This window comes from Siphateles boraxobius, unplaced genomic scaffold (genome assembly GCF_051911475.1).
Source record: "Siphateles boraxobius isolate OS27281-9 unplaced genomic scaffold, OSU_SipBor_1 47, whole genome shotgun sequence".
NCBI lineage: Eukaryota > Metazoa > Chordata > Actinopteri > Cypriniformes > Leuciscidae > Siphateles > Siphateles boraxobius.
The window spans coordinates 2,695,001-2,717,500 of record NW_027509108.1 but is presented as its reverse complement, the minus strand read 5'-3'; the positions used below and the strand labels follow the sequence as shown (position 1 = coordinate 2,717,500).

Genomic DNA, 22,500 nt, shown 5'->3' with positions numbered 1-22,500 from the left:
CGACCCCTCAAAACACAACACGCCTCGTCTTTCCTGACACACACACCTACACACATCCTGCCCAAACACACACACACACACACACACACACACACACACACACACACACATGCTGAGAGGGATCATATGGACTCATAAAAGAGAGACTCACACACACACACACGCACACACACACACACACACACACTTCAAATCCAGATCATCCCTCTTTACTTCCTTAGTAAAGTGACCTTTAATCTGAAGAATAAAATCATCATCTTTCATTAATGTTTTCATAATTGTCTCCACCAATGATTTGTCATTTTTGTGATTTCCATTGGTTACTGTTAATATCCAACTCCTGCTACTTTAATCAATGGCATTTGTGTGCTATTTTAGCTAGGCTCTGTTCTGGTGTCTAGAGATCACTTTTTTTAATGATCCAATCAATTCCGAATGGGTCTTGCATTGCATAACTACCCGTGTAATATTTGGAAATACAGCACACTATCGAAGTAATGCAGGCTGTGAATGCCATTTTTCACACTATTTAAACTCACAATAAAATGGAAGTAGTGACAGATTCTTCCATATTTTGATATTGTGTCATATATGATTACCGTAAAACTTCTAATAATAGCCGAGTCCCAAATAGACGCCTGTCTCTTTTACACGCCTGGTGTGGCGACAGGTTTGGGAAAATAAAGGCCGGTCTCAGATAGAGGCCGGGTCTGTTTTAGTTTCGGGTTGTATTTAATCTTCTAAAACCCGTCAGATTGTCCGCTTTTTTTGGCGGCCGCCAAAGCAAATTTGTGTCCCGCCAAAGCCTTTTTTGATCGGTGAGTGATGTAGAATAGAATGACTGCTGCGCTTGACAGGGCGCAAAAGAGCAGAGAGAGAGCGCCCCGGCCGCGCGCGCGCGCACTCTCACGTCTTCAAACAACACGAGCGCTGTCTAGCTCTCTCTCCCTCGCGCATATTAATCAAAATCAATTGACACGATAGTAAAAGGTCGGAAGACAGTAGTTTCACGTGGAGCATTTGGAGATTTTTAGAGATTAGAGACTCTAGGAACAACATCTCAACACTAAATTATAAAGGCCTGTCTCATATAGACGACTGTCTCAAATACAAGCCGGTGCAGTTCGACAATTTGGGAAAATAAAAGCCCGGGGTATTATTTGAAGTTTTACGGTATGTTCTTTTGTGCCTCTGTTCAAGAACACTCCTCAAGCCCCCGTTGGCCTGCTTTGGTCCAAGGTATTCGGCGGGCCAAAAAACCCTGGCCATCGGCCCCGAAGATCCCAGATGAGGCCCGATCAAACCCTGAGCCCTGCCACACACTAGCCTTTTGCTCTTTTTTCTCCTTTTTAAAGACCAATGTTTTGCTGAAGAAAATTATGTTGGCATTAGTGGAATTGCATTAGCATGGTTTAAATCATACTTATCTGACAAGTAAATGAAGAGATTTCTTATCGATCACAAGTTCATTGAGGAGTACCACAAGGCTCTGTACTAAGACCGTTGCTTTTTTTCAATGACAAATGCAGAACAGGAAATATGTGTGTGTGTGTGTGTGTGTGTGTGTATGTATGTATGTATGGGTGTGAGAGTGAGTGTGTGTATGTATGTATGGGTGTGAGAGTGAGTGTGTGTGTGTGTGTGTGTGTGTGTGTGTGTGTGTGTGTGTGTGTGTGTGTGTGTATGTATGTATGGGTGTGAGAGTGAGTGTGTGTGTGTGTGTGTGTGTGTGTGTGTGTGTGTGTTTGTTTTAGAGAGAGTGTTAGTGTGTGTGTCTCACCTGTGCGTGTGTGTCACCTATGTGTGTGTGTGTGTGTGTGTGTGTGTGTGCCACCTGTGTGAGGAGCTGCTCTGGACTCAGAGAGTTGATCCACCTGGTGTATCGCTCAGTGGAGCCTTCAGGAACTCGACACACTTTACAACCAACAATCTGACAAAACACACAAGAAGCATTAGTGTTTATTTTGATCATCTGGCTATATGTAACATATAATACAAGATATAAATGATTCACGCGCATAAAAGTGTTTTTAAGGTGAATCACAGACAGTAAGCATAATTCACCAGATACAGCAATGACAGAGCTGATCACAACACAAAAGTTACACCCTAAGACAACATAAACTCACTCACACACACACACACACACACACACACACACACACACACACACACACACACACACACACACACACACAGAGCTCTGTGTTTCTCTGTTAGTTTAGCACCACAGGTCTTCAGTCTGTCGCCGTTACGCCCGCTGTGACCCGAGGTCAAAGGCCAAAGCAACAAACCAAACCCTCGCAAAACACTGACTGTAAAAATAACTGCGGCTGCATTTGAAAAATAACATTATATTTTTCTTGTCATAGAATAATAATGTGGTACATATTTCAAATAAATGTGAAATATTATTACAATGTAAAATAGCTGATTTCTATGTGAATATATTGCATAATATAATTTATTCCTGTAATCATTCTAATATGATAATTTAATGCTCAACAAACATTTATGATTATTATCAATGTTGAAAATAGTTTCATATTTTTTGTCAGGATTCTTTGATGAATATAAAGTTGTAAAAAAACAACATTTATTTAAACTCACCGCGGTGGGATTGACTTCAGCAGCTTCATACTGTAGCCGAACTCTCTGAGGCCTCATGACATCATCCTGAAACACACACGACATAATCACGAAACACACAACATCACGAAACACACAACATCACGAAACACACGACATCATCACGAAACACACGACATCATCACGAAACACACGACATCATCACGAAACACACAACAGTATCCTGAAACACACACAACAGCATCACTAAAAACACGACATCATCACGAAACACACGACATCATCACGAAACACACACGACATCATCACGAAACACACACGTCATCATCACGAAACACACACGACATCATCACGAAACACACACGACATCATCACGAAACACACGACATCATCACGAAACACACACGATATCATCACGAAACACACACGACATCACAAAACACACGACATCATCACGAAACACACGACATCATCACGAAACACACGACATCATCACGAAACACACGACATCATCACGAAACACACAACAGCATCACGAAACACACAACATCATTGCGAAACACACAACATCATCACGAAAAACACGACATCATCACGAAACGCACACGACATCATCACGAAACACACACGTCATCATCACGAAACACACGACATCATTACGAAACACACAACATCATCAAGAAACACACAACATCATCACGAAACACACACGACATCATCACAAAACACACACGTCATCATCACGAAACACACAACATCATTACGAAACATACAACATCATCACGAAAAACACGACATCATCACGAAACACACACGTCATCATCACGAAACACACACGTCATCATCACGAAACACACAACAGCATCACGAAACACACAACAGCATCACGAAACACACGACATCTTCACGAAACACACGACATCATCCTGAAACACACAACATCATCACGAAACACACACGACATCATCACGAAAAACACGACATCATCACGAAACACACGACATCATCACGAAACACACGACATCATCACGAAACACACAACATCATAACGAAACACACGACATCATCACGAAACACACACGATATCATCACGAAACACACACGACATCACAAAACACACGACATCATCACGAAACACACAACAGCATCACGAAACACACAACATCATTGCGAAACACACAACATCATCACGAAACACACGACATCATCACGAAACACACGACATCATCACGAAACACACACGATATCATCACGAAACACACACGACATCACAAAACACACGACATCATCACGAAACACACGACATCATCATGAAACACACGACATCATCACGAAACACACGACATCATCACGAAACACACAACAGCATCACGAAACACAAAACAGCATCACGAAACACACAACATCATTGCGAAACACACAACATCATCACGAAAAACACGACATCATCACGAAACGCACACGACATCATCACGAAACACACACGTGATCATCACGAAACACACGACATCATTACGAAACACACAGCATCATCAAGAAACACACACGACATCATCACGAAACACACACGACATCATCACGAAACACACACGACATCATCACAAAACACACAACATCATTACGAAACATACAACATCATCACGAAACACACACGACATCATCACAAAACACACACGTCATCATCACGAAACACACAACATCATTACGAAACACACAACATCATCACGAAAAACACGACATCATCACGAAACACACACGACATCATCACGAAACACACACGTCATCATCACGAAACACAACATCATTACGAAACACACAACATCATCACGAAACTCACAACATCATCACGAAACACACACGACATCATCACGAAACACACACGTCATCATCACGAAACACACAACATCATGACGAAACACACAACATCATCACGAAAAACACGACATCATCACGAAACACACACGACATCATCACGAAACACACACGTCATCATCACGAAACACACACGTCATCATCACGAAACACACAACATCATTACGAAACACACAACATCATCACGAAACACACAACATCATCACGAAACACACACGACATCATCACGAAACACACACGTCATCATCACGAAACACACGACATCATGACGAAACACACAACATCATCACGAAAAACACGTCATCATCACGAAACACACGAAATCACGAAACACAAGACATCATCACGAAACACACGACATCTTCACGAAACACACAACATCATTACGAAACACACAACATCATCACGAAAAACACGACATCATCACGAAACACACACGACATCACGAAACACACGACATCATCACGAAACACACAACATCATCACGAAACACACGACATCATCACGAAACACACACGATATCATCACGAAACACACATGACATCATCACGAAACACACATGACATCATCACGAAACACACACGATATCATCACGAAACACACACGACATCATCACGAAACACACACGACATCATTACGAAACACACAACATCATCACGAAAAACACGACATCATCACGAAACACACACGACATCATCCTGAAACACACAAAATCATCACGAAACACGCGACATCACGAAACACACGACATCATCACGAAACACACAACATCATCAGGAAACACACGACATCATCACAAAACACACACGATATCATCACGAAACACACACGACATCATCACGAAACACACGACATCATCACGAAACACACACGATATCACGAAACACACACAACATCATCACGAAAAACACGACATCATCACGAAACACACACGACATCATCCTGAAACACACAAAATCATCACGAAACACGCGACATCACGAAACACACACGATATCATCACGAAACACACAACATCATCACGAAACACACGACATCATCACGAAACACACAACATCATCACGAAACACACAACATCATCACGAAACACAAGACATCATCACAAAACACACACGATATCATCACGAAACACACACGACATCATCACGAAACACACGACATCATCACGAAACACACACGATATCACGAAACACACGACATCATCACGAAACACACACGATATCACGAAACACACGACATCTTCACGAAACACACGACATTCACACGAAACACACAAAATCATCACGAAACACACACGACATCATCACGAAACACACACGATATCATCACGAAACACACACGACATCATCACAAAACACACGACATCATCACGAAACACACGACATCATCACGAAACACATGACATCATTACGAAACACACGAGATCATCACGAAACACACACGACATCATCACGAAACACACACGACATCATCACGAAACACACACGATATCACGAAACACACGACATCATCACGAAACACACGAGATCATCACGAAACACACACGACATCATCACGAAACACACACGACATCATCACGAAACACACACGACATCATCACGAAACACACGACATCATCACGAAACACACACGATATCATCACGAAACACACATTATACTAAAACACACACGATATCATCACGAAACACACGACATCACGAAACACACGACATCATCACGAAACACACAACAGCATCCTGAAACACACACGACATCATCCTAAAACACACACGATATCATCACGAAACACACACGATATCATCACGAAACACACATGACATCATCACGAAACACACATGACATCATCACGAAACACACACGATATCATCACGAAACACACACGACATCATCACGAAACACACACGACATCATTACGAAACACACAACATCATCACGAAAAACACGACATCATCACGAAACACACACGACATCATCACGAAACACGCGACATCACGAAACACACGAAATCATCACGAAACACACAACATCATCACGAAACACACGACATCATCACAAAACACACACGATATCATCACGAAACACACACGACATCATCACGAAACACACGACATCATCACGAAACACACACGATATCACGAAACACACACAACATCATCACGAAAAACACGACATCATCACGAAACACACACGACATCATCCTGAAACACACAAAATCATCACGAAACACGCGACATCACGAAACACACGACATCATCACGAAACACACAACATCATCACGAAACACAAGACATCATCACAAAACACACACGATATCATCACGAAACACACACGACATCATCACGAAACACACGACATCATCACGAAACACACACGATATCACGAAACACACGACATCATCACGAAACACACAACATCTTCACGAAACACACGACATTCACACGAAACACACAAAATCATCACGAAACACACACGATATCATCACGAAACACACACGACATCATCACAAAACACACGACATCATCACGAAACACACGACATCATTACGAAACACACGAGATCATCACGAAACACACACGACATCATCACGAAACACACACGACATCATCACGAAACACACACGATATCAAGAAACACACGACATCATCACGAAACACACGAGATCATCACGAAACACACACGACATCATCACGAAACACACACGACATCATCACGAAACACACACGACATCATCACGAAACACACGACATCATCACGAAACACACACGATATCATCACGAAACACACATTATACTAAAACACACACGATATCATCACGAAACACACGACATCACGAAACACACGACATCATCACTAAACACACAACAGCATCCTGAAACACACACGACATCATCCTAAAACACACACGATATCATCACGAAACACACACGATATCATCACGAAACACACATGACATCATCACGAAACACACATGACATCATCACGAAACACACACGATATCATCACGAAACACACATTATACTAAAACACACACGATATCATCACGAAACACACGACATCACGAAACACACGACATCATCACGAAACACACAACAGCATCCTGAAACACACACGACATCATCCTAAAACACACACGATATCATCACGAAACACACACGATATCATCACGAAACACACATGACATCATCACGAAACACACACGACATCATCACGAAACACACACGACATCATCACGAAACACACGACATCATCACGAAACACACACGATATCATCACGAAACACACATCATCCTAAAACACACACGATATCAGCACGAAACACACAACATCATCACGAAACACACAACAGCATCCTGAAACACACACATCATCCTAAAACACACACGATATCATCACGAAACACACTACATCATTACGAAACACACGACATCATCACGAAACACACAACAGCACCCTGAAACACACAACAGCACCCTGAAACACACAACAGCACCCTGAAACACACACGACATCATCACGAAAAACACACGACATCATCACGAAACACACGACATCATCCTGAAACACACACGACATCATCCTGAAACACACACGACATCATCCTGAAACACACGACATCATCACGAAACACACGACATCATCACGAAACACACGACATCATCACGAAACACACGACATCATCACGAAACACACGACATCATCACGAAACACACGACATCATCACGAAACACACGACATCATCACGAAACACAGGACTTCATCACGAAACACACAACATCATCACGAAACACACACGACATCATCACGAAACACACACGACATCATCACGAAACACACACGACATCATCACGAAACACACAACATCATCACGAAACACACGACATCATCACGAAACACACACGACATCATCACGAAACACACAACATCATCACGAAACACACACGACATCATCACGAAAAACACAACATCATCACGAAACACACACGACATCATCACGAAACACACGACATCATCACGAAACACACGACATCATCACGAAACACACGACATCACGAAACACACAACATCATCACGAAACACACAACATCATCCTGAAACACACACGCTATCATCACGAAACACTCACGACATCATCATGAAACACACATGACATCATCACGAAACACACATGACATCATCACGAAATACACATGACATCATCACGAAACACACAACATCATCACGAAACACACGACATCATCCTGAAAAACACACGCTATCATCACGAAACACACAACAGCATCATCACGACACACACTTGACATCATTCTGAAACACACATGACATCATCATGAAACACACACGACATCATCACGAAACACACATGACATCATCATGAAACACACATGACATCATCATGAAACACACACGACATAATCACGAAACACACAAAAGCATCATCACGACACACACTTGACATCATTCTGAAACACACGACATCATCACGAAACACAGGACATCATCACGAAACACACACGACATCATCAAGAAACACACAACATCATCACGAAACACACGACATCATCACGAAACACACGACATCATCACGAAACACACGACATCATCACGAAACACACACGACATCATCACGAAACACACAACATCATCACGAAACACACACGACATCATCACGAAACACACGACATCATCACGAAACACACGACATCATCACGAAACACACAACATCATCACGAAACACACAACATCATCCTGAAACACACACGCTATCATCACGAAACACTCACGACATCATCATGAAACACACATGACATCATCACGAAATACACATGACATCATCACGAAACACACAACATCATCACGAAACACACGACATCATCCTGAAACACACAACAGCATCATCACGACACACACTTGACATCATTCTGAAACACACATGACATCATCATGAAACACACACGACATCATCACGAAACACACATGACATCATCATGAAACACACACGACATCATCACGAAACACACAACAGCATCATCACGACACACACTTGACATCATTCTGAAACACACGACATCATCACGAAACACAGGACATCATCACGAAACACACACGACATCATCAAGAAACACACAACATCATCACGAAACACACGACATCATCACGAAACACACGACATCATCACGAAACACACGACATCATCACGAAACACACACGACATCATCACGAAACACACAACATCATCACGAAACACACACGACATCATCACGAAACACACGACATCATCACGAAACACACGACATCATCACGAAACACACGACATCATCACGAAACACACAACATCATCACGAAACACACAACATCATCCTGAAACACACACGCTATCATCACGAAACACTCACGACATCATCATGAAACACACATGACATCATCACGAAATACACATGACATCATCACGAAACACACAACATCATCACGAAACACACGACATCATCCTGAAACACACAACAGCATCATCACGACACACACTTGACATCATTCTGAAACACACATGACATCATCATGAAACACACACGACATCATCACGAAACACACATGACATCATCATGAAACACACACGACATCATCACGAAACACACAAAAGCATCATCACGACACACACACGACATCATTCTGAAACACACACGACATCATCACGAAACACACATGACATCATCATGAAACACACAAAAGCATCATCACGACACACACTTGACATCATTCTGAAACACACACGACATCATCACGAAACACACATGACATCATCACGAAACACACATGACATCATCACGAAACACACATGACATCATCATGAAACACACATGACATCATCCTGATACACACATGACATCATCACAACTTTTCTTTTAGTCAAAACATCACAAATGAGAGTTAAACTCTACTTCAGTTTAACAACCTGAATATGTTTCTGGCATATTAAATGAATATATTCATCAAGGTATTTTTGTCAGAGATCAGGTGGTTGTTCTTCCTCACATCTGAGCATTCAGTGATTTTCACAGCAGCGAAACGCATTCGGTTCGTACGTGATCATAAAATAATCTCCATCAGCATGAGACGAAGCATTCGATCATTGAGTCTGAGTTTACAGTCCCGGCAGCGTCCCAGTCTCCTGGAGGAGAGAGAGTTCCTGGCGTTCCTGTAAACCTCAAGCAGGGCTGATTCCGATTCACGGAAAAATCCCTTGAAATACCCCACCCGCAGACAGCAGAAGGAACACTGACTCTGAGAGGAGTCAACACAACTAATGCAGTTACACCAGGAAGAGTGTGAGGGCGTTTCAGGATCAGTGAAGTCACAAACACACACACAAACAGTCAGAAGTATAAATAATCTGCATGTTTTTCATTTGTTATTAAAGGAGTAGAATATTCTGTCCTGATTTATTCACCCTACACTCTTAAAAATAAAGATTCTTTATTGGAACTAATGATTCCATGAGGAACCTGTGAATTCCACAGAACTTTTTTTCACTCCACAAAAACCCCTCCATTTCACTAAAGGCTCTTTATAGTCAAAAACGGTTCTATGGCATCACTGTAAAAAAAAAAAAAAAACACTTTTGAAATCTGTAGTTGATCAGTGTTATTTATCACTGTTGGGCAGAAACCTGCCCAAGTCAAGAAAAAGAAGTCCCTATTTCGTCATTTTTCCATAAATCAATGCTATTGGCCACCCTCTATGTCTGTCTGTGGGTTTTGCAAATATTTAGCCAATGAGAAGCATTAAAAAAAAGCGTGTGACTAAACCTCGTAACTCCATTGGCTCCGCAAACTGTCAATCAAACCTCATAACTCCACCTACCTTTATCATGAATGAAAGGGATAGTTCAACCAAAAACGAAAATTCTGTCAGTATTTACTCACCCTCATGTTGTTCAACCCCGTAAGACCTTCGTTCATCTTCGGAACACGAATTAACATATTTTTGATCAAATCTGAGAGCTGGATCACTCCTCCATAGGCTTCTGCAGGGATTGAACTTGCAGGCCCCGAAAAGTTATTAGAGACATCGTTAAAATAGTTCAAATGACTACAGTGGCTCAATCTTAAGTTTATCAAGCGACGAGAATATTTTTTGTGGGCAAAAACAAAAAAACGACTTTATTTCAACTATTAATTTCCTTCTCTCTGGGCCTCGACTCAGTTCACTAGTGTAATAGCGTAAGCTTCTGTTGTTGTGCGTCACACGCATTACACACATGACCAGCGTCGGCCAATAGTGAGCCTACGTGTGACGTAGCTCTACGCAATCACACTACGCTAACTGACTAGAGGCCAACAGAGAAGGAAATGAATAGTTGAAATAAAGTCGTTATTTTTGTTTGTTTTTGCGCACAAAAAGTATTCTCGTCGTTTGATAAACTTAAGATTGAGCCACTGTAGTCACTTGGACTATTTTAACGATGTCTTTAATAACTTTTCGGGGCCTGCAAGTTTCAATCCCTGAGGAAGCCTATGGAGGAGTGATCCAGCTCTCAGATTTCATCAAAAATATCTTGATTCGTGTCCCGAAGATGAACGAAGGTCTTACGGGGTTGTAACAACATGAGGGAGAGTAAATACTGACAGAATTTACATTTCTGGGTGAACTATCCTTGAAGTCCTGCACGGTTTGGAGAGTCACATAGCTACTTTAAACCATATAACCTGAAGGTGATGAAAACAATGTCGACATTCACTGGTCAAAAACCTTGTAATGTAATTTGAGCTCCATTTTGGTCAGATGTTATAAATATGACACATGCAACTAACTGTCTACAATATCAACTTTGACAACACAATGTTTAATAGAGAGCCTAAGTCCCTCCCCTCCGCTTCCGGGTCATGGGACCTTATTTCGGAAAAAATTTGTATGGTAGTCAATGGCGAGAGACAACTTATCTTTTTATTCCGTCCGAACTGTGCCCTGAATTACACATATGATGTTTGTCAATTTAAAAGATAATTATGAAAGTCAAGAAAGTCACGGTTTGTCATAAAACAGAAGAGTAACATTTAGTTTTATGTGGAAATCACTCAATGAACTACATCTCTCGTCTCGCACTGTGTACGTCACCAAGCTCGTGTGTGTGTGCGGTCTGGTACAAAACACACAGGCGTGACGGCGTAACGTTACGATTATAACGTTAGACTGTAGAAGAAATGACAGACGTTAGCTTCAGTAAAGTTAGCTTCATTCATTGAGAGAAAAGGTATGACGTCACATGCGCGCCTTTTGGGTTTGTAGTGTTTGTAATTACGTATTTTCACAGTCTTATACCTCAACAGTTTTACATCAAACTGCGACTTTTCTTTCTTTTAAATTGACAAACATCATATGTGTAATTCAGGGCACAATTTAAACGGGATCCAAATATTTGTTGTCTCTCGCCATTGACTACCATACAATATTTTACCGAAATAAGGTCCCGTGGTCCACCGGAAGGGGAGGGACTTATGCTCTCCAATTTTCCAATTTCCATTTCAACTACTTTTATGGTGCTTTTTACACTTTTTTGTACTATTGTTAAATGGAAACGAGCAACATGAACACTGAACTGAATAACTTCTTTCGTGTTCTATACTATAATACAGTCACACAGGTTTAGTTTAGTTGAGTTTTAGATCGTGTGAGCAGTGAGAGAAGTGTTTCGGTCTCACGCTCTTTCTTGCGACACATTTGGACTCCAGCGGCTCTGCAGGAGAGACTCTCACAGAAACATCAGCTTCTCCATCACAGATCTGATCTGATTACACAACATCAGTGTAAGATACACACATCGCTGAGCCAGAGGTCATGACACTGCAGGATATTACAACACTGAGTCAAACACACAACCCTATAGATCTGAGCTCCAGTATATTATTAAAACCTGACCTGGCAGAGAAAGCCTCAGTAGAAAAACAACACAAGTCTCCATTATGACAGAAAAACAAACCTCTGTGTGTGTGTGTGTGTGTGTGTGTGTGTGTTTCTTTCACGCGCCGCAGGGGAGGTTTTACAGTCACTGAATCTGAAGCATGTGTTTCTCTAGTGAACATCATGATGCTGAGATCTTTAACACACACACTGGAGGAGCCCAAACACAAGATGGACTGGATTTACATGCATTCATGAACTATTTCACCTTCACACACACACACACACACACACACACACACACACACACACACACACACACACACACACACACACACACACACAGTTCAGTCATTAGTTGAGTTCCTCTGGCAGGCCTGTCAAACACACGGATGCTGGGAGCTTATTTACATCACAGGTGGTACATGTTACACACACACACACACACACACACACACACACACACACACTCACCGCATCTTGAAAGCAGAGGAATCGTCCAGAGCTCTGACACACCGCCTGGTTTTTAGCAAATCCAACTACAAAAAAACATACACAAATATGACTTTAGTCCACTAGAGGTGGCATCTAAATATTGCGTATAATGCAAATGGGAATTTCATCTAAAAAAAAAAAAAAAAAAAAAAAATTATATATAGAAAGTTATGTTTTTCTTTCCCATTTCTGAGACTTTCTGTGAAATATTTTACTATCAACGCATTTGAAACAGTTACTGATCAGTGTTCAATTATCGGACTGTCAATCAAAATAAATACCAATGAATCTTGAAACAATTATCTGGCTGTCACCCCAAAATACACACCCACACACACACACACACACACACACACACACACACACACACACACACACACACACACAGAGTAATGCGTGTCACACTTACCGTCTGTTTCTGCTTCAGATCGGTTACATTACTGAAGTTAATCCGGTTGAGATGGCCTGCGTTCTCTCAAACAGATCTCAGTGTGTGTTTGACGTGTTCGCCTACAGGTGTGTGTGTGTGTGTGTGTGTGTGTGTGTGTGTGTGTGTGTGTGTGTGTGTGTGATGCTGAAAGCTCGGTATGTCGAACACGGAGATGTTTTAAGATCCTGACACCAACTAAACACTGATAAGAAACTTCTTTTGATTTCTGAAGCGCATGAACAGAGTGTGTGTGTGTCTGTTTAATGTCGCATGAGCTTCACACACGTGTGTCAAGATAAACATGTAAAGTCCTTGAGCTCTCCAGAAATAAGTGCAGATACACACACACACACACACACACACACACACACACATAAACACACACACCTCCTCGTGGGCTGGATGCCTTGTGTCCTGAGATCACCAGTGAAACGCCTCTGTCCTCCAACCTTTGCCTCCATCCCTCGATCAGTTCTCTGGAGTTATCCTAACACACAAACGAAACGCTGTTCGAACATATTCTTCAGACTGATACTCATATTCAGTGTGTGTGTGTGTGTGTGTGTACCGTGCTGCCGTCATCATACACGGACAGCTCCATACGGCCTTGGAAATCCTGCTGCAGTATCGCCTGCAGACACTCATCCAGCCAATCAGACGCATTATACACAGGCATTATCACTGACTGAAACACACACACACACACACACACACACACACACACACACACACACACACCTTAGCCATATTTCCAACACGTGAAGTCAAACATGACACTCAACAAACATGTTCAGTTCAGATATTTCATGTGTTCTAGCTCAAGCACACCTGGTGCAGCTAATGAAGCCCTTGATTAGTGAGGTAACGCCTGTTCAGCAGATTTCTGTGGTTGTGAGGGTTTTTATTTAGGGGGTTGAATAATTTTGAGACAGCAGAAGTCATTAAAAGTTGCATTTTCAGTTAAACTTGAAGTGGAAACCACTTGAAACATTTGTTGAGTTGAGCTATTTTTTTTTTTGTATATGATTTGTTTGTTCTTTGCCAACAGCTGAAAGTCTGCAAATGTTGCCAATAAACCTGATTTCCAATGGGGGTTAAATAATTTCAATTACAACTGAAATAAAAAAAAACAGTATATAATAGAACAAAATAGAGCACATCAGAATATAACAGAACACAATGGAATAAAATAGTTTTATTTCTGACATGTTAGCATTTTATTTCAATACCAGAAGTATTGTTTTAATATTTTAAGGTTCCTTAAATACTAACAAACCGCTTTTAGTGAAATGGTTTGCATGCACAGACACATATTACAATAAATGACATTGCTTAATATTAGTGTATTGCTGCTTGTGTGTGATTGATATTAATATTTTGCTGTCCTCGAGTAACTCACCACAGCAACACTGTCGCCCTCTGCTGGTTCAGTGCGGTCATGTGACTGTGTGCGCGTGCACGGCCGCCTAGCCTCGTGCTCGGACTGTCCGCTGGACCCCTGAGTGCCGCTCATATCTCTCTCTCTCTCTCTCTCTCTCTCTCTCACACACACACACACACACACACACACACAATATCTGTGCTCACACTGGTGATCTTCAATCTGCGCTCATTCCGCTCTCAGTGTTTAATATCCCGTCATACACTCTGTTTGGTTCTTAACTCATTCTCGCGTGTGTGTTGATGAGCGCATGCGCACAGATCACTTCCGCGTCAGGGCGGGAGTGGCGAAATGATTGGCCGAGAGAAAACGCGGACGAGCCTGTGATTGGACTGCACCACTGTCACTCAGCGAGGGCAGCTGTGATTGGACGAGTGAAGCGGCAACACCACACGTGACCATCTCGATATGTCATCAAAAGTACACAAAACGGCGTAATTTCCTATGGGGACAGGGGGACATAAATTATAGAAAATTACTCACTGCTCTTGACTAAAGAATGCTTGTAGCTTTAATAAGGATTCATCTATATTTCATTTATAATTTATGCAGTGCGGACTGTTTGATAACCTTATTCGATTTCTGTATATTTCATTTTCATACCTGTTAGACAGGAAAGGCACATGTAAAAATGACATTTATTATGGGTTTATGTTAGGTTTGTTTTAAGTTCACTTAAATTAAAAGTTGTTATATTCTTTGAAGCCTAATACATGTTTAAAATTTTGGGGGAAATCATTTTCATGAGACATCAGTAGCTATATCAGTGATACTGGCCTTCATTCATAAAAAAAGATGCCATTAAACAATTATTTAAAATATATTGTCTTTGTTGTTTCTACATTACAGTGGAAATTGAGTCTCACATTATAAAAATTGTATAGGCCTACACAAAACATTAATGGCTAACATTTATTACTTTATAAAATGATTCTCAAGTCTTAACGATTGGTCCCTATTAGCTAAACAATAAAGGAAGTAAGACATATTTTTGTTAAAATAAAAACTAAGTAATAAAACCATATAATTCATATAAATAAATATGAAGTAAAATAGTAAATAAATCCTGCTCACTTCACAACGCCTCCGTTTACGGTAAAGAGAGAGAGAGACAGAGAGAGAGAGAGAGAGAGAGAGAGAGAGAGAGAGAGAGGAGAGAGAGAGAGAGAGAGAGAGAGAGAGAGAGAGAGAGAGAGAGAGAGAGTGTGTGTGTGTGTGTGTGTGTGTGTGAGTGTGTGTGAGACGCGATGGGCTGGATGTTTAGTGAAAGAGAGAGAGTGTGTGTGTGTGAGTGTGTGTGAGACGCGATGGGCTGGATGTTCAGTGAAATAGAGAGAGAGAGAGAGAGAGAGAGAGAGAGAGAGAGAGAGAGAGAGAGAGAGAGAGAGAGAGAGAGAGAGAGAGAGAGAGTGTGTGTGTGAGACGCGATGGGCTGGATGTTCAGTGAAATAGAGAGAGAGAGAGAGAGAGAGAGAGAGTGTGTGTGTGTGAGACGCGATGGGCTGGATGTTCAGTGAAATAGAGAGAGAGAGAGAGAGAGAGAGAGAGAGAGAGAGAGAGAGAGAGAGTGTGTGTGTGAGACGCGATGGGCTGGATGTTCAGTGAAAGAGAGAGAGAGAGAGAGAGAGAGAGAGAGGGAGAGAGAGAGAGAGAGAGAGAGAGAGAGAGAGAGAGAGAGAGAGAGAGAGAGAGAGAGAGAGAGAGGGAGAGAGAGAGAGTGTGTGTGTGAGACGCGATGGGCTGGATGTTCAGTGAAATAGAGAGAGAGAGAGAGAGAGAGAGGGAGAGAGAGAGAGAGAGAGAGAGAGAGAGAGAGAGTGTGTGTGTGTGAGACGCGATGGGCTGGATGTTCAGTAAGAGAGAGAGAGAGAGAGAGAGAGAGAGAGAGAGAGAGAGAGAGAGAGAGAGGGAGAGAGAGTGTGTGTGTGAGACGCGATGGGCTGGATGTTCAGTAAGAGAGAGAGAGAGAGAGAGAGAGAGAGAGAGAGTGTGTGCGTGTGTGAGACGCGATGGGCTGGATGTTCAGTGAAATAGAGAGAGAGAGAGAGAGAGAGAGAGAGAGAGAGAGAGAGAGAGAGAGAGAGAGAGAGAGAGAGAGAGAGTGTGTGTGTGAGACGCGATGGGCTGGATGTTCAGTGAAAGAGAGAGAGAGAGAGAGAGAGAGAGAGGGAGAGAGAGAGAGAGAGAGAGAGAGAGAGAGAGAGAGAGAGAGAGAGAGAGAGAGAGGGAGAGAGAGAGAGTGTGTGTGTGAGACGCGATGGGCTGGATGTTCAGTGAAATAGAGAGAGAGAGAGAGAGAGAGAGAGGGAGAGAGAGAGAGAGAGAGAGAGAGAGAGAGAGAGAGAGAGAGAGAGAGAGTGTGTGTGTGTGAGACGCGATGGGCTGGATGTTCAGTAAGAGAGAGAGAGAGAGAGAGAGAGAGAGAGAGAGAGAGAGAGAGAGAGAGAGAGAGAGAGAGGGAGAGAGAGTGTGTGTGTGAGACGCGATGGGCTGGATGTTCAGTAAGAGAGAGAGAGAGAGAGAGAGAGAGAGAGAGAGAGTGTGTGCGTGTGTGAGACGCGATGGGCTGGATGTTCAGTGAGAGAGAGAGAGAGAGAGAGAGAGAGAGAGAGAGAGAGAGAGAGAGAGAGAGAGAGTGTGTGTGTGTGTGTGTGTGTGTGTGAGAACAGCACCTGAGGTCATACTGATGCCTGTGCCCTACAGACAGAGAAAGATCTCAATCAACCACATTCTGATCATGCCAGTCAGCCACACGCTAAACACACACTGTGTGTTTACAATAAAACTATATTGCTACTTCATAATATCAAGTTCAATTCAACGTGTTTCTTGACATTACTTTGTAATGGTTAGTGGAATTCACTAGCAATTTCTGTGCGAAACCCCGAGTGTTTTCCGAGTAGCTGCAGGCGCGTGAGAGTTGACGTATCCTCGGGGTCCTCAAGCCACGCCCTCTAAACACGTGACCCCGCGCGACGGGTCGAACCGGTTTTTTAGTGTGTGTGTGTGTGTGTTTTGTGTGAAACAGACAGACGCTCACACGCTCCAAACAAACACCTGTTACAGGACACGAGCTTCTGCTGCCGGACGCGTGCGAGGTAAGAACAAAATCAGACATTTATCAGTAAAAATAGCCTAAGCTAAACAAATGAGTTTCAGCAAATAAAAAAAAAACACATATTTAAATAAACAAAACAGAACTGAGCAATATTTAACCGTTACAATAAGTGGAGTTGAGCATGTTTCTCATACTTAATCAATATACCTATAACTATCCATCGTTTTCATTACAATTTAATTAATAAACAAACAAACAAAATGACCCGTAATATTAGTCCATATCATGATTTTACCGCGGTAACTGCAGGTGTAAATTATGTTTAGCCTACCACTGTGAATCCTTACAGTGCTGTTGGCTTTTATGTGATTCAGACAATCAAGAGTCTTATATAAGTGTAACATCCTACGTTTAAGCAGTGGTAGTCTACAAGTAGTTAATGTTTCTAATTCGAAATGAACCATTTCTATCGCTGTCATAAATAAATAAACAAAATGACAGAAAGTTTTGGACATCGTTTCATGAAGACACTGTATTATTAGTATATCATGGTTTTACCGCGGAATAACTGCAGGCTAATTGAAAATTTAGTGTAAATTAGGTTTACCACGGTAAATCATCCTAAATTTAAGCAGGAGTAGAAGTAGGCTAGATATGTAAAAGAGGGATTATCCGAAAATGAGTGACATCGACTCGCACAACCAGCGAAACCTGAACGACGACATGTTGCGACAGACCAAAGAGGATGTTTTTTTGCAAATGCAGTATGTTTTAAAAGAGGAAAACAGTAGGAAGATAAGATAGAAAAGTAAAAAAAAGTGTCCTGTGTACAGTGACTAAAGCTCATGCAAACTAGCATGACTAGCGCTCTTCATTTCCATAGTGGATTCACATTCACTCGCATCAGAGTTTCATTAATGCTAACAGCGTTTATTCAAACACCAGACTGAACATTAAAGACAGGACAGTTTTTATTTAAATGAGCCGATAAAGCACATCAGGTGATGTTTTCTGGCAGAATTAAAGGCAGAATTGCGAGATAATAAACATGCATGTCACAACTGTGAGACACAAAGTCGCAAATTACCTTTTTTATTGTTTTATTCTGTGGCGGAAAGAAACCCGCATGACAAAACATGTTTCTGGAATAATCTAAACAGAGAGTCAGCTAGTTCTCTAATGACTGCTCGTCGACATCAACGTTACTAATGTCAAAATACCTTCAATTGTGTTACTTAAAATTGTAAAATAAAATATTTCACAATATTACTGTTTTTACAGTAGGCGACTTCTTTCAAAAACTCTCACCAATCACACACTTCTGAACTGTATTCAACACCGCCATCATTAAAAGAGATGATTAAATCGCAAAAAAACAAACATTTATTTTCATGTATATAATGGATGTTGAAGCAGAAATGAGAAACTAAATATTTACCATATTAATAATACTGCTTAATTTAATACTCAACAATATGAACTGAGCTGGACGATGACATCACTGTTTTCTCCAGAGCGGCTACATGTATAAATTAACTAAATTAATATCTTTTTTACAACATAAATGAAACATCACTGAACTTACTTAAGCTGGACTGTGACGCGCTCGCGCTCATCCATAATGACAGTGAATAGCTTCAAGCTTTAAAGGCACAATATGTAAGATTTGTGGATTAAAATATCCACACACAAAAAAAAAACAGTAAAATTATGTTATATATCTTGTTGCCTTATTTTGCACTTTATCCCAAATGTTTCCAACAGTGTTTAAAGGTGACTTGAATTTATGCAAATCTTAACCACTTTGGAAGAGGATTTTAATAGACCAAAGTTTGTTTATTATCACTGTCCTGTTGTTGTTTATTTTACCTCAATGTCCATTAATGAAATAAATCCTTCTCTTTAGGGTAATTTATGTGTTTCTGGGTTTAGAAACGACCATCATCCTCCTCTGCAAACAAGATCATCGTAGATAATTACGACTTTTGTTTTGCGACTTTACATCTTTTTCTCAGAATTGTGTGCTATAGAGTTGCATTTTTAAAGTCGAATTGTGAGATATAAGCATGCAATTGCGAGGAATAAACTTGCAATTCTGACTTGCATGTTTACATCTCACAATTCTGATTTTATAACACGCAATTGCGACTTGATATCACGTAATTCTGAGATAAAAAGTCAGAATTGTGAGATAAAAAGTCGCAATTATCTTTTTTTTTCTATTTTGAGACGGAAACAGGCTTCGATAGAAGAAACTTTCAACCATCATCACAAAAAATGTTTCTGGAACAAATCACCAATCTATAGGTCATCATTAAAAGAGATGCAAAAAACATTTCTTTCCGTGTAAATAATGAATGTCTAAGTGCAAATCTTAACCATTCACCAAGAGGATATAACAGACCACAGATTGTTTTTTATCACCTGTTTTTTGTTGTTTTTACCTCAATGTCCATTAATGGCCGAAATCCTTCTCTTTACAGGGTCATTTATGTGTTTCTGGGTTTAAAAACGAACATTATCCTCCTCTGCAAACAAGATCCTCGTAGGATCCCTCTTAATGGCCACGATGGACATCCCCGTGAAGGAGCGCAGGCCGAAGAAGCCTCACTACATCCCTCGTCCCGCCGGAAAACCCTTCCGGTACCAGTGTTTCCAGTGTCCCTTCACCTGCAACCAGAAATCCCCCCTGTTCAACCACATGAAGTACAACCTGTGTGACGTGTCCGTGTCCGTGAGCTCCCGACCCGGCAGACGAGAGGAAGACAACCCCTCCACACACACGGATGAAGACGAGGAGGACCTGGAGATCCCAGTGGATCCCTCAGAGCCTCAAACGGTGTCCTCATCCAAGGAAACTCCCTGGACCGTGTTCAAACCGGAAGCGATTCATCCTCTCACTCCCGTGTCCTTCTGGAGGCCTCCGGTGTCGTTCACTCCCGGCGCTCCGAACCTCCTAAACAAGCCTCTCCTTCAGGAGCGAGCCGAAGATTTCCCGTATCACCCGGGGTTTCATTTCCCGTTCCCGTTCCCGTTCCACGCTCATTACAACCCGTACATCTACGAGCCGGTCGCTCATCCGTACGTCACTCGCGGACTCTTCCCACAGACGCTGTTCCCCGTGGCGTTCCCGGAGGAGTGTTTCAGGACCTACTGCACGATCCCGATTCCCGGCTCGTACTCGTTCCGGATCCCGTATGATCCGTATGCGCTCGTGGAGAATCTGACGGGGAAGGAGGTTCAGGCGAGTCCGGAGACGGGACGATCCGCTGCTGGATCACCTGACAGACCCGACGGGTTTGATCATTCCCAGACATTCCCACTACATGATGAGGCTCCAGCCAGCCAATCAGAGGAGAGGGGCGTGGCCACACACACAGAGGAGGACTGGAGTCTTCCTGAGAGGTCAGAACATCCACATTACATTAAATTGAGCAAAAATAACAATATTCCTGAGGACAGATCTGCAACAAATTTAATACTGATTAAATTAGATAATTTATAACTCAACAAGTTAGGTATAATTTCACCAATTATTAAATAAAAATTAATTACTGATTAAATTAGATAACTTATAACTTATGCAATTTCTGTAAAGCTGCTTTGAGACAATGTGTATTGTGAAAAGCGCTATACAAATAAATTTTAATTGAATTGAATAACTCAACAAGTTAGGTATAATTTTACCAATTATTAAATTAAATTAATTAAATTAAATTAAAA

The 22,500-nt window shown here is 41.6% G+C and overlaps 3 protein-coding genes across 6 annotated transcripts in view; 1 reads left to right on the top strand and 2 right to left on the bottom strand.

Annotated features, from left to right (window-relative positions):
* Positions 1 to 15,993, bottom strand: part of qtgal (queuosine-tRNA galactosyltransferase) — a 25,503-nt gene extending 9,510 nt beyond the window's left edge. Inside the window, exons 1-6 of one of the 3 annotated variants that reach the window (XR_013194548.1) lie at positions 15,678 to 15,964; positions 14,847 to 14,963; positions 14,666 to 14,765; positions 13,828 to 13,892; positions 2,611 to 2,676; positions 1,835 to 1,930 (exon numbers count right to left, since the gene is read on the bottom strand). Coding sequence is in view for 2 of the 3 variants with exons in the window: in XM_077201393.1 (XP_077057508.1) it covers positions 1,835 to 1,930; positions 2,611 to 2,676; positions 13,828 to 13,892; positions 14,666 to 14,765; positions 14,847 to 14,963; positions 15,678 to 15,791 (558 nt within the window). In the remaining variant the exon portion in view is untranslated. Of the gene's footprint in view, positions 1 to 1,834; positions 1,931 to 2,610; positions 2,677 to 13,827; positions 13,893 to 14,665; positions 14,766 to 14,846; positions 14,965 to 15,677 lie in introns of those variants that run through there. The other 2 variants (XM_077201393.1, XM_077201394.1) reach the window with 2 other exon arrangements.
* The window catches only part of LOC143710510 (B-cell receptor CD22-like), a 773,497-nt gene that overhangs the window by 603,630 nt on the left and 147,367 nt on the right, over positions 1 to 22,500 (bottom strand). The gene's annotated exons all lie outside the window — the stretch shown is intronic.
* The window catches only part of LOC143710430 (uncharacterized), a 5,364-nt gene continuing 1,583 nt past the window's right edge, over positions 18,720 to 22,500 (top strand). Inside the window, exons 1-2 of one of the 2 annotated variants that reach the window (XM_077201384.1) lie at positions 18,720 to 18,817; positions 21,261 to 22,182. In XM_077201384.1, coding sequence (XP_077057499.1) covers positions 21,338 to 22,182 — 845 coding nt within the window. In that variant the 5' untranslated portion in view covers positions 18,720 to 18,817; positions 21,261 to 21,337. Of the gene's footprint in view, positions 18,818 to 21,186; positions 22,183 to 22,500 lie in introns of those variants that run through there. The other variant, XM_077201385.1, reaches the window with a different exon arrangement.